The 12,262-nt window shown below is 31.2% G+C and overlaps 1 protein-coding gene across 2 annotated transcripts; it reads left to right on the forward strand.

Annotated features, from left to right (window-relative positions):
* Nucleotides 1–587: 587 nt before the first annotated feature.
* On the forward strand, nucleotides 588–6,448 carry LOC137808176 (eyes absent homolog). Of its 2 annotated transcripts, none has more exons than XM_068609153.1 (6): nucleotides 588–724; nucleotides 1,184–1,461; nucleotides 1,547–1,714; nucleotides 5,329–5,422; nucleotides 5,503–5,691; nucleotides 5,876–6,448. In XM_068609153.1, coding segments are annotated over exons 1-6 (990 nt in total). In that variant the 5' UTR covers nucleotides 588–723; the 3' UTR covers nucleotides 6,136–6,448. The 2 variants fall into 2 exon arrangements, with proteins under 2 accessions (XP_068465254.1, XP_068465255.1); XM_068609154.1 differs by having other exon boundaries at nucleotides 696–857.
* Nucleotides 6,449–12,262: the final 5,814 nt, after the last annotated feature.

Consider the following 12,262-nt stretch of genomic DNA (forward strand, 5'->3'; position numbering starts at 1 on the left):
TTCCTATCTCATGGGAGCTAATAGAAAATCTTATCCTTAGATAAACTGAACTAGCAAAGATAATGATAATTGACATCATTTGGGAGAGTTCAATCATTCCATGTAAGATAGAACTCAAAGGACTAGAACACTAAATAATTGTAACCAAAATTGATTGTGGATTATTGGTTGCGTTTTCAAGAATGATTACAAGATGAAGGAGAATATTAAATAAAAAATACAAAGAGATTGATGATTTGAAAAAAGGACTTTGTTCAAAATAGTACTTTATTACTTAAGTTTCAATTAAATAATGATATATATTACTATTATTAACTAATAACTAATTTATTAAGAGAGTTTAAATTTAAAGACTTATCAACCATTACTCATGACTTATCAAGAGAGTTTAAATTCAAAAGACATTTATATGAAAATTTGAAAATTTTATTTAATGACCTATTAACCATCACCAATTGAGGTATTTAATATTTGTTCCGTCATTTTGGTTCCTTTTGTTTTTGCGATATTAGTTCCCAAATCTTCTAAAATATGTAATTTTAGTTTACGGTACTGGACCCGAGATATGGGCTGATCATTTGGGCCTGTGTGGAAGCTCAAAAAAGTAAAGGAAAAAGTTCGTAGTTGTGCTAGATTCTTGAACTTTGATGGTTTCACTCAGTTTAACATCGCAACTTCATGGTCCTCCTCCTCGTACCTATACCCTCTGCAATCTTAACCTAAAGTAAACAACCTTATTTGTTGCCACCTATTTCTCTCCATTCACATATTTTTTATACCTGTTTTTGTTGTTTGCTTATAAAATTTGCTAGCTGATTCCAATCTTACCGATCGTGTCTATTCTAATTAATAATATAGTATGTTCATCCTAGTAATTTTGACTTCTGAATTCATCACAAATTCGCATTATCTCTCTATTTTTGTTATTTTTTAAACTTTCGTTCATTTTAAACCTATTCAATTAATTTCAAATGTGGTTACTTAAGTTTGTTCAACAACTGAATGAGTGTGAGCAAGGTTGAATTTATTTTTATTTGTTCTAAATCCTGATATTCTGAGTGGTAATTCATTTAATTACTGATGCATTTCAATCTTCCGTGTTGAAGATGATCTCAACATGCGGTGATAAAAGTGTTAAGTAACTTGCTGCAATGAATACTTAGAAATTGAACTTTTGCTGCAGTGCGCTGTGGCCGTGACTGTGACGGTGAGGTGAGTTCGTTAACAATGGCTGATGCAGCTGGCATGCCTGAGCCAGAGACACCGGAAAGTGTCCCTCCAAGGTTGGATGTCTATGTTTGGGACATGGATGAGACGCTTGTACTACTCAACTCCTTGCTGAAATCATCATATGCAGAGGCTTTTAACGGTCTGAAGGATGCGCAGAAGGGAGTTGAAATGGGGAGGATGTGGGAAAATCTCATTTTACAAATATGTGATGATTATTTCTTCTATGAACAAGTAAAATTTGGGTTATATGTTGAAATTCCATGGATTGTTTTGCTTGTGGAATGTCATTGATTGATTTGGGGTTTCTATGCTGCAGATTGAAAATTACAATAAGCCATTTCTTGATGCTCTGGCCCAATATGATGATGGGAGGGACTTATCTGATTATGACTTCAACCAAGATGAATTAGGTTCCCCTCATGATGATGCCAACAAAAAAAAACTTGCATATAGGCATCGAGTCATTGCCCAAAAGTACTTACAGGTTAAACTTCTGGAGCATTATTATTTCTGTATTTAACTTTTGAAACTCAGTACTATTGTACGGAATTTTGTGTTATAATATTGTTGCATATTTAGTGATGCTTCTTGAAGTTAATGTATATTATTGATGATAATGTATATTATTGATTATGTATGTATCTATGACAATATTTTCCTTTGTATTTTCAGTTATCATTTTCTTCATGATGAAATGGTTCAGTTATGAAGCCATAGCTTTGTTTTGATTTTATGTTCCTTGTCTATAAATAATAGTTTCCACAACACATTATAAATTACTTATAAGATTAAAGAGAGATTGATTGAGTTCTCTTTTTATACGGGTATGTTATAGTTTTCTGTTGTCTATAAATGCATAATTGTAATGAGTTTTTGAACCTTATGAAACTTGTCTCAAAGTGCATACATGTTAAAATACATGTTAAAATAAAAGTTATAAAACAGTTTGTGGAGCAATTTTGCTAGTCTTACATTTAACATAAAAGGTTTTGATAGGCCATTGGCTTGTGATAAAGGAGGAGGGTAAACAGGAGGGGGCCAATGGTAGCACGGGCCTGATGTTTATGAGAGGAAAAAGAAAAATAACAGTAAGGGTAAAGAAATTGAAAATTCAGTTAGCAGATAGGAAAAAGGTTCATTAGCGAATTGTGATGGGTAGCTTGTGGTGGGGGAAGGAGGAGATTCCGGAATCAGGATTAGTTGGAGGAAGGGAGGGAGAGAGAAGGGTTGGACAGAAGATAGTTTAAGGTCTTGTTGTGTCTGTTTGGTAGGTGGGTTGGGTATGCTATATAGGTTCTGTTCGGATGAACTTCTCTATGAACATATATAAGAGAAGAAAACAAGAAGGTAAAATAAATTGAGTTTTTCTTTTAAGTTAAATCAACTCATAAACTTTAACCTTTTTACTAGATCTCTCTCTAATTTCTCTAAAGTTTGAAATGATAAGTTAATTTTAGTTTATAGAAGAAACTCAATTCATTTTACCTTCATATTTTCTTCTAAGTGCTTATAGAAAAAACTTATTCAAAGTGATAGTGACAATGACATGTCCTTTCTTTTTGTTGAGTATTCTGTTTATCAGAGGATTTTTACTCATCTGTAAAGAGCTTTGCTCCCTAATTTCTGAATTACTATTATTCAGTATATCTTGTTTCTATCAGTTTTTCAGTTAGATATTTTCTGATTTTTGTGATGATTATTCTGAAAGTCAGTTGTAAAACTTTCATCTGACTTGCTCTTTTATCATTACTTATTTATCGCCGGATTTTGGATTGTATGTGTACCTATTACTTTCCCAATATTCCATAGTTTGTGTTTTAGATATAGAATAGATTGGCCATTGATAATTAACCCTGTTTCCATAAATTTGTGTCTATGATGACATATTTATGTATTGTTGTAGTCCCAATCTCACATTTTATGTTGGAAAATTATATCCTGGCAACTGGGCACCACTTGACAACCCGTGAGAGACAATTTTTTTAATATGCAAAGTTCATGGTAATGTATTGTGAGTGGAAAGAAAATACCACAATAATTTTTTTTCATTTAAAATATTATAGTTGTAAAGTGGTTTTAGTTGTCAATATATCAGGACATGTGAAAACAAAAAATACACAAGAGAGGGTTAAATTGTGTATTTAACTCTTCCGAAAATTTTCGCAAATCAACATTTGATCACAACATTTAGACGAAGTTTTGATTTGACAGATGCAATGTCAAATAGATTCTGTAAGAATAGTGTCTTATGATGATCATCATATGCAACTTCAAGTTGACAAACGTACTTTCAAAATCTTTCTAAAACTCGTTTAAGTAAAACCCTCCTTCTTTGATTAGTTTAAGATAAATAACATGCTTTTAAAAAGATAAGAGTTGAAAGAGATCACAAGGTATTTTTATACTAGTTCGTTTGAAAATCTAAACTACGTCCAGTTCTTGATCAACATTATCAAGTTCTACTGGCAAGCTAATGCTACAAGATACAAGGTGAGTATTCTTTGGACCCCACCCGTCCTAGCTAAACACGAAGTATTATTTGGACTGCTGCCACTCTTGGCTAAGAACAAATATTCTTTGGAACACAACCACTTCTGGCTAAATCAAGTATTTTGTAGGACACAACCACTCCTGGCTAAGACCGAGTATTCTTTTGAAACACAGTCACTCCTAGTTAAACATTTGAGTATTCTTTGGACACACAACCACTCCTGGTTAAACATCATTGAGTATTCTTTGGACCTAGTCACTCTTGACCAAATACTTTGTTTACACAAAGGTATGATCTAAACAATCACATATTTGTTAACTAAAAGAGGATAACATCCTAAGATGAACACAAGATGATAAACACTCTTTTATATTTTTAAATGAATATAATAGAGTTCTTGATCACAAACTGAAAACTTAAGGATTGTTAAAGATTACAAGAGCTTTGTTATCGTTCTTGTTATAAGAGTTTTGTCAATGTTGTCAACCTTTCTTCAAAGAAGTCTTCTTTATAGAGATGTTGAGAAGAAAAGAGTCGTTGCTAATCCTTTAAGAGTCGTTGTGAGATCTTGCGCATATCCATGTCAAACTCTTAGATGAATTAAATGCTCTTCATGCAACATGAAATGCATATAATTTCTCTATGCTACTTTTTGATGCACAACATGAATTATTAGGCTTAGGTCAAGTGGCTTCTTCCCAAACTTGAGTGAAGCATAGAGTCTGACGCGGCTGATTGCCTTTGCACGACTGATATTTCGCCTTTTCAGGAAATTCGTTTGCGTGAAGTAGCTTTAGGTGCATTCTTTACGAGATATTTTATGTAGACTCTTTAATGTGAGTAAGACACAGAGACTACATTCTCTGCAAGCATAGAATAAGACATGTATTATGTATGCTATAGACTATGTGTACTTATTGTCTGTCCAAGCAAAAACTTGTCAAACGAAGTATATAGGCAAAATGTTGTGCATCTGTTTGGCCAGACAAAACTATATAAGCAAGAAGCTTATGCGTCTGTTGGCCAAATGAAACACTTGCATTTGTCGAGACTTGATGCTTATAAAATCATATTTTATATTTTGTTGTTAAACACATCAAAATCAAATATAGGGTTTGTTGAACTTTGCGCTCCTTTTTATCTTCTATTAAAAATAGTAAAATGTCAAATAATAAGATGTAGCAAGCTGAGTGCTTCATCTTTAAAAACTTGTGGATTAATATTGAAGACAAACGACAAGGCTACACAACTATAGGCACCTGCGTACTGCAACTTTTTTGTTAATAAATATTTACATTCCTATGCTAGCAGATCAATAGTTGTAAAATGTAATAGAAACAGGCTTTCAAGTTTCAACAAATCAATGCTCATAATGTAAAACTGGGTTATTGTTTAGAAACAACTTAATGAGTTTTTAGTTTATCGGTGAGAGATGCTGCTTTTTTTTTCTAGTGACTGAAGCTTTGTAGACATCATGAAATGAGAATCTGAGTTAGAGACATGAAGTTGGAGTGTTACCAAATAAGTTGTTGCTTACTTTATTTGTTAGCTTTTCCATTGGTAGCTTAACATAAGGATAAACTTAACCTTTTCTTGTTTGGTTTCAGGGTTTACAGAATATTTTAGATCAAGAGACAATAAAACACTGGGATGAATTGTATGATAAAACTGATGAATACACTGATAGGTGGCTTTCATCAGGTATGTTTTGATGCTTCAATGATATTATCTTTTGTTCACAACCTGTATTACTTATATCTTTCATGTTTAATATATTGTAGCACAAACCTTTTTGAAGGAGTGTTCGGGTGAAGATGAAGATGCAGTTTCTTCAATTGCTTCTTCTAATACCAGCTATAACTCAACTAATGTAAAGCATGTTAATGTTTTAGTGACCTCTGGATCGTTAATTCCCTCACTTGTGAAATGCCTGCTCTTTCGTCTGGACAGCTTGATAAGCCATGGAAATGGTGAGTAATTTATCTCTTCTGGCTACTGTGAACTCACATAATTTGATTTTTTCATGCCATCTTTCCCAAAACTCAAAGCTAACAATCATGTTATAATGAACATTTTTGAAAGCCTAAACTAATAGTCATTTCAGTAACCAGAGTTTAATCCTGATCCATGTTAATTATGTATGTTGCATTTCAGTTTATAGCTCATGGGAAGTGGGGAAAATTCAATGTTTCCGATGGATCAAGGAGCGTTTCAACCGTCCTAATGTTCGCTTTTGTGTATTTGGAGATGGATGGGAAGAGTGTGAAGCTGCAGAAATCATGAGATGGCCATTTGTTAAGATTGATCCACGGCCAGGAAAACTTCACAGGTTCCCTGGTCTTACTTTGACAACAGTTAGCCACTACTTTTCTGTGGTGTATGGAAGGCCAAACAATGAGGATGAAGATTGTTGATTCAAGATGTTTATCTCATCTACATTTTCCTGCTATTCATGTCTGTACCAATAATGTAAAATGAATGCAGCAGCATAACCGGCAATTGTGTTACCAAGTGTATGCATTACTTCCGGGAGATGGCTATCAATCTCAGGTGCCAATTGCGTTGCGATTGAAGAAATTAGATAGAGCTATTTTTCTGATATGCGTTATGAGATGATAACTTCAGGATGTAGAAATGAATGTAGATCATTCAACAGCCACCAGTTCTAATGTACATAAGATGTCGTTTCTACGCTTATTTGGCAGTAAAGAAAGGCAAATTTGAAAACGCGCATGACTTACCACCACTAATCACACATGCACTGCATTTGCTTTACAAAACAAATACTTCGAAAGGCCTAAAGTTTACTGGATTTTAGGCTCATTTGAACTTCTGAATTTCGCACAATAATGTACATTCATAGCAAATCAATCACATACAATTCTCATCATTTTAAGTTAAATGGGATTTTTTCTTTCCAGTATCCTATAAAGTCAACCTACACCCTCTTTTACTCTGGAAAGGATAATCTAGAACGTTAATATACTTTTCGGAACACTCTTTCTGAAATGAAAGATGTGGGTGGAATTTTTTGAGGGGAAAGGAAGCCACTTCTAAGTTTTGTTCCAAGATGCATTGCAGATCAATTGTTGACATCAATATTTATGTGCTTATGGCTGGTGCTTCGTAAAGTGCTAGCTTGTTCTTCATTTACAAGTTTAGATAATAAAGTTTGGCATCACATTCACAGAGCTGTATCTGATGTGGAATGGCCGTCAACTAAAACTATAGGATAAATATCCTGATGTGATTTCTGAGGATTGACCAAAAGATTATAAAGATTTTTTGAGGTCTTTGTCAAGTTTGAATTAAGCTTGCCAAATTAATCTGAAGCTGCATGGCTGGTGTTAAGTCCAATTTTCCCCCCAGCACGCCTGTTTTCATATTAATTAAACAACTTGTCTTCTTGCCAGATAAGACCAAAAATGGTATTGGTATGGTATTCCTTCGGATTTGACATGCACTGTATATTGTTCTGGCATTTGAGATATACACAAAATCTATCCTTTGTTGTCCTTTACTTTGCTTGAGACCATGAATTGGTTCGAATTAAGGATAAGATCATTCGATAATCGAGGTACATATGGCTCGGGCTATTAGTCCAAATGAATACTTTGTCCACTTAATCATCTACTAATGGAAGACAAATCACCTCGGATTTATTTGGCCCTGCTCAATTGGAGGACGGACGCACTTTCATTATCAATTTTGGCTTGGTACGGTGACACGGACACCTTTCTTTCATAACTTTATACAATAGTATTTTTTTTTTCTGCATACCACTGGTTACTACAGAATAATTCTCTTCTTCTTTAAGTATTTACCCTCAATAATATCTAAGGATTTGTATTTTGTTTCCCTTCTTTTAGTCATACTCTACTTTAGCATTAAATAAGTGAAAAAAACTGTTCCTATTAATCACTGCTCTTTTGAATGTGGAGCTGTTCTCAATGTTTCTCCTAGAAAATTATATTAGAAAACATTTTATAGGAATGCCAATGTTGCTAATTCTCAAATTGCAAAACTTGATATTGCTTTTCTTTGAAGAAAAATTAAGATTTTAGACTTATCATTAGTGTAGGGTAGATATAAAGCACGTGATATACAATGATAATGGATGATAGTGGATTTTGTTTACAGAACAACATATCTTTATAGGGGTCCATTGCTGCATTTCCTCACCATCAAAGGCATGACCCGTGAGGTTGTCATTAGTAATTATCGTACTCATAGTTAGCAATTTTATCTTCTTCTGCATTTGCATTTTATATACTCACTCTTCATTGGTACCCACCAAAGTATATAGTCCCTTCTCTCATATCTGGATTTGGAAAGTATCTGAATTTCTTATGATAAATTCTAAAAGCTTGCGATGCTTCAACATAATATATAAAGGCCCAATAAAAGAATTTGTGCTTCAAATCTTAAACCACTCATCTTTAATCTGTACGGTCATTTTTATTGTCTTGTTTAAAGTTTGTATTAGAAAACAAATTAGATAATGTTATCTGTATTTTTATCATGGTTAAATTAATCTTTATTATTTTTAAGAAGTAATTCTCATAAAATTGTTTCCACTTATATACTATAAATTGTTAAATCTAGTTGAATTGAGATTTTCAAACACTCATTCACATCAATGCATATAGATATAATGCATAAATATCAATTTAGAAACTATTTAACAATAATAGAAACTAATTTAGAAACCATTTTTTTTTAATTTCTAAAATTGTCTCTAATTTAGTTACTATTGCAACTAATTATTTTGGTGTCTAAAAATTTGTTTCTATTTCATGATTATCTTGTAGTGTATACATTGTGACATTATTTTTAGTTAATGTGATTGGAACAACTTTCTTTTAAAGTTTAAAGTTGGTATAGTTAAATTTCTCTTAAATATTACTAACTTTATTGGATTTTATGATCAAGTTGTCATAGTTTTACGCTTTTAATAAAATTTAATAATTTTGAAATTAAATCCCAAGTTAATACTATTAAACTTCTACTAACTACTACTAATATTTTTGAATTAGTAACATATTTAGGGGAAAAAAATTAATAGGAGAGTGGATGAGAAAAAATTATTGGTAAATTATTGGATGAGAAAAAATTATTGTTTGCAGGTTTGCTTGGCGTGTCTGGTGTCTGTGCTTTAAGTAGTTTGGTGTGTCGTCTGTAATTCACAAGGAACCTAAGTCAAATTTTTCACAATTCAGGATGAGTCAGGCTTCTGTTTCGGTTAACGAAGTTTGGGATACAATTTGGGTTGACATTGTGAGCGAAATCTGGGAACATATCATTTTCAATAGAGGTGTGGCAGATATGTCTGAAGTGTTCGCTTTGGTGCAAATAAAGGTATGGTCTTGGATTTATGCAAAGTCTCGTTCTGCTTATTTCCCTTATTCTAGTTGGGTTTTAAATCCTCTGGCTTGTATGAGGTTGATTCATTAATATTGGTTAGTGTTGGTATGATTATCCATTTGCTAATTTGGTAGGCGCTCTAATAGGAGATTGGTGTCATGTATTTCTGTATAAAGGTTGGACCGCCCCTGAAGTGATCCCTATTTATTTATTTTTTTTATTGCTGATAAAAAAAATGAAATGCGTGCCCAAAATATAAAATAAACACAATGTAAATCTATACGCAATATTTTTAGTGTAATATTTTGTTTGACAACTTTATCTTTTAATTAAAGGGATTTCTTTTTGGTAACTACTGCACAATTACTCTCTCTAATTATAACCATCCAATTTCTCCACTTAAAATATATAACGCATTTTTTGAAAAAAAAAATCATTTTCTTAGAATTATATTTGTTTAAAAATATATTATTTAAATTAAGAAATGTATATACACAAACGTGAAATGTATTTCCACTAGTAATATGTAATGAAAATATAACATCATTAACTGATAAGGATTTAATTATAAATTTTAAAGCTATAGATATTTAGTTCAAAATAAATTAATTTTAGAACCTAATTTTGTAATGAATAATGGGGAGTTATAGATTAATTTTTTTTTCGTTATCATCAAGTTCTTTAATGTAGTTTTTTTAATAAAACAAAATTGCAATATATATATATATATATATATATATATATATATATTTGATGGTGGTTACTTAACATGATGGTGGTTACTTAACATAAAAGAAAGGATTTACATGTTATAATTTGATCGAAAATTTTGATAATAATAATAAAGATATAAAGAAATTAATCTAAACTTTGTCTTTTGTGTATATAAACCTTTTCAACCTAACACTTATTTTTCTTTTTCATATGTCCTTGTTAAAGATGAAAATGATCAGAGTAAACATCAAAGAGTTAAAATGGTTAGAATTAAATAAGTGGGTGTAATTTGTATTAATTTCATGTTGTCAAGGATATAAACTCAAATTAAGATGAATCTAAAAGACGGGTCAAAGTAGGCAAACCTTAACACAAATAAATGTATTAGTAACTACACGATTATCATCTTTTAGGAAAAAAAAAGTTAAAGTTTGTATATATTAGTAAGTACACGATTCTAAATGCCTCTCTGACTCAAAATTGAGATAAAAACGTCTTAAAAAAGGTAATGTAAAAGATCTATTTAAATAATAAATTAATTTTGATCTATTTTCGTCTTAATTATTTTCTATCTTCATCGTCAAGAGTTTCCATAACATTAGAAGTTTTTTACTTATTAAAGTAATGATTATATTGAAGCTTTTTTAATAATACTTTATTAATTACATTAGAGAAAAAAAAAGGCAAACTGGGCTGCATGGAATGGTTTTCAATGACTTAATTTTTGAACTTCCACATGTGCATTAAATTGAATGACTTAGCCTTACTTTTTTAAGTGCATTTAACGAGTAATTAAGTGACTTTAATAACTAAGTTTTAATAGAGTACAACTTTTAACGTGGATTCAATTATTTAGTTTTTTTTATCTGATTATACAATTATTTAGTTCAACTAAAAGTTTCACGACTTGGTATACTCAATTTATCATTAATATGACCTAAACTTATCAACAATAATAAATATATAGTTTAAAAAATTAAATACTTTAAATTTTCAAAAGTATAGTTTCTTGAGGAATGATTTAGCATTTAGAGACTTTTTTTTCTCAAAAAATTGATATTTTCTTACTATTATTAGTTTTAACAAAATACTGTAATTTTATTTCTTTTCATTTTCTTACACATCTCATTAAAAAGGTTGAGAAATATACAGGAAATTTTAAAGTTTTGTGGACAGTTGGCAATAGAGTAACGATGAGTTAAAAAAATGTTGAAACTTACATAAAACCATTTCCAAAAAAGAAAAAGAAAAATAGAAAAAAAGTGGACGAAGGTGTAGTCATAAAAGCATTGTTGTTGTGACAAGAGAGTTTGCTATAAAGTGATAATAAGAATTAATAATCATGGTATATTTTATACGAAATAAAGGACAAAATCTATGTATTGAAAAACACAGTTTCCTTTATTGAATATAATAAGTTTCTTTATTTTTACTCTATTTTTTTAAATCAATTATTCTTTTATTTATTTTTATTAAAAATAACTTTAAATTTAACTCAATCATAAAATATTTTTATATCTAATAGATGTGAAATCTGCAACTCTTTACTTATATTATTTTTTCTATATAAATAGTTAGAGTTTGTTTAAATAAACAATAGCAGTATAAGAAAACAAATGATTCAACCCTATCAATGCTCACCTCAAATTATGACCAATATAAATTTCCTTTTCTTTAAGCCAAGATGTATGTTCTACTAGAACCACCTTTGCTGAAGTGGGATAAAAGTATTAAAAAACAAAGTTCTGTTCTATTTGATCTGATCCTATTGAATGACTGAGAAGAATGTGCTACTAGTAGGTGACTTTCCATGGCCCATGCTTACACAATAAAAAAAATGGTTGAAAGATTGAAAGTTTTCATGAAGCAATCCTGATGAAGATGTATTTAAGAGTGGTTGAATGAGGAAGGAAATGAAAAGTGTAGGGGTGAATAATTGATGGACACATGTAGAACAATAATGGTAGGAATAATATCCAGTTAGGATGAGTGTTAGAACGCGGAGAAAATCCAACAAAACTACACTTTGTGGTCCCTTTTGCCTCTTCAGTGCTTATCTCTGCTTCTTTTTTTTTGGTTCTTTGTAATACCCATGCCTCACTTCCCCCTTTTCTCACTCTTCTTCCTCCTTCCCAACTTTTCATTCTCTCTTTCTTTCTTCACAATTCAATGCATTTTACTCTTTTTTCTTTTTTTTTTCTATACTTTCACCCTCACAGAAATTTCCCTTCTCTTCATCTTTCTCAATTCTTATAATAAGCCTACTTTCCTCCTTTTCCCATACCGTATCTACGAAGTTTGTGATCAGTATTCTTGTTCGCTGCCTTTTTAGAAGAAAAAGGACACACTCATCACTTGAACCAACACCTAGTTAATTAGCTTTAAAAAGATTACTTTTACATGATCTGATAAACTAAGGTTTTAGATATCTTTTAAGAGAGATGTCTGCAGATTTAAACACTG

This window comes from Phaseolus vulgaris, chromosome 3, assembly GCF_000499845.2.
Source record: "Phaseolus vulgaris cultivar G19833 chromosome 3, P. vulgaris v2.0, whole genome shotgun sequence".
Lineage (NCBI taxonomy): Eukaryota > Viridiplantae > Streptophyta > Magnoliopsida > Fabales > Fabaceae > Phaseolus > Phaseolus vulgaris.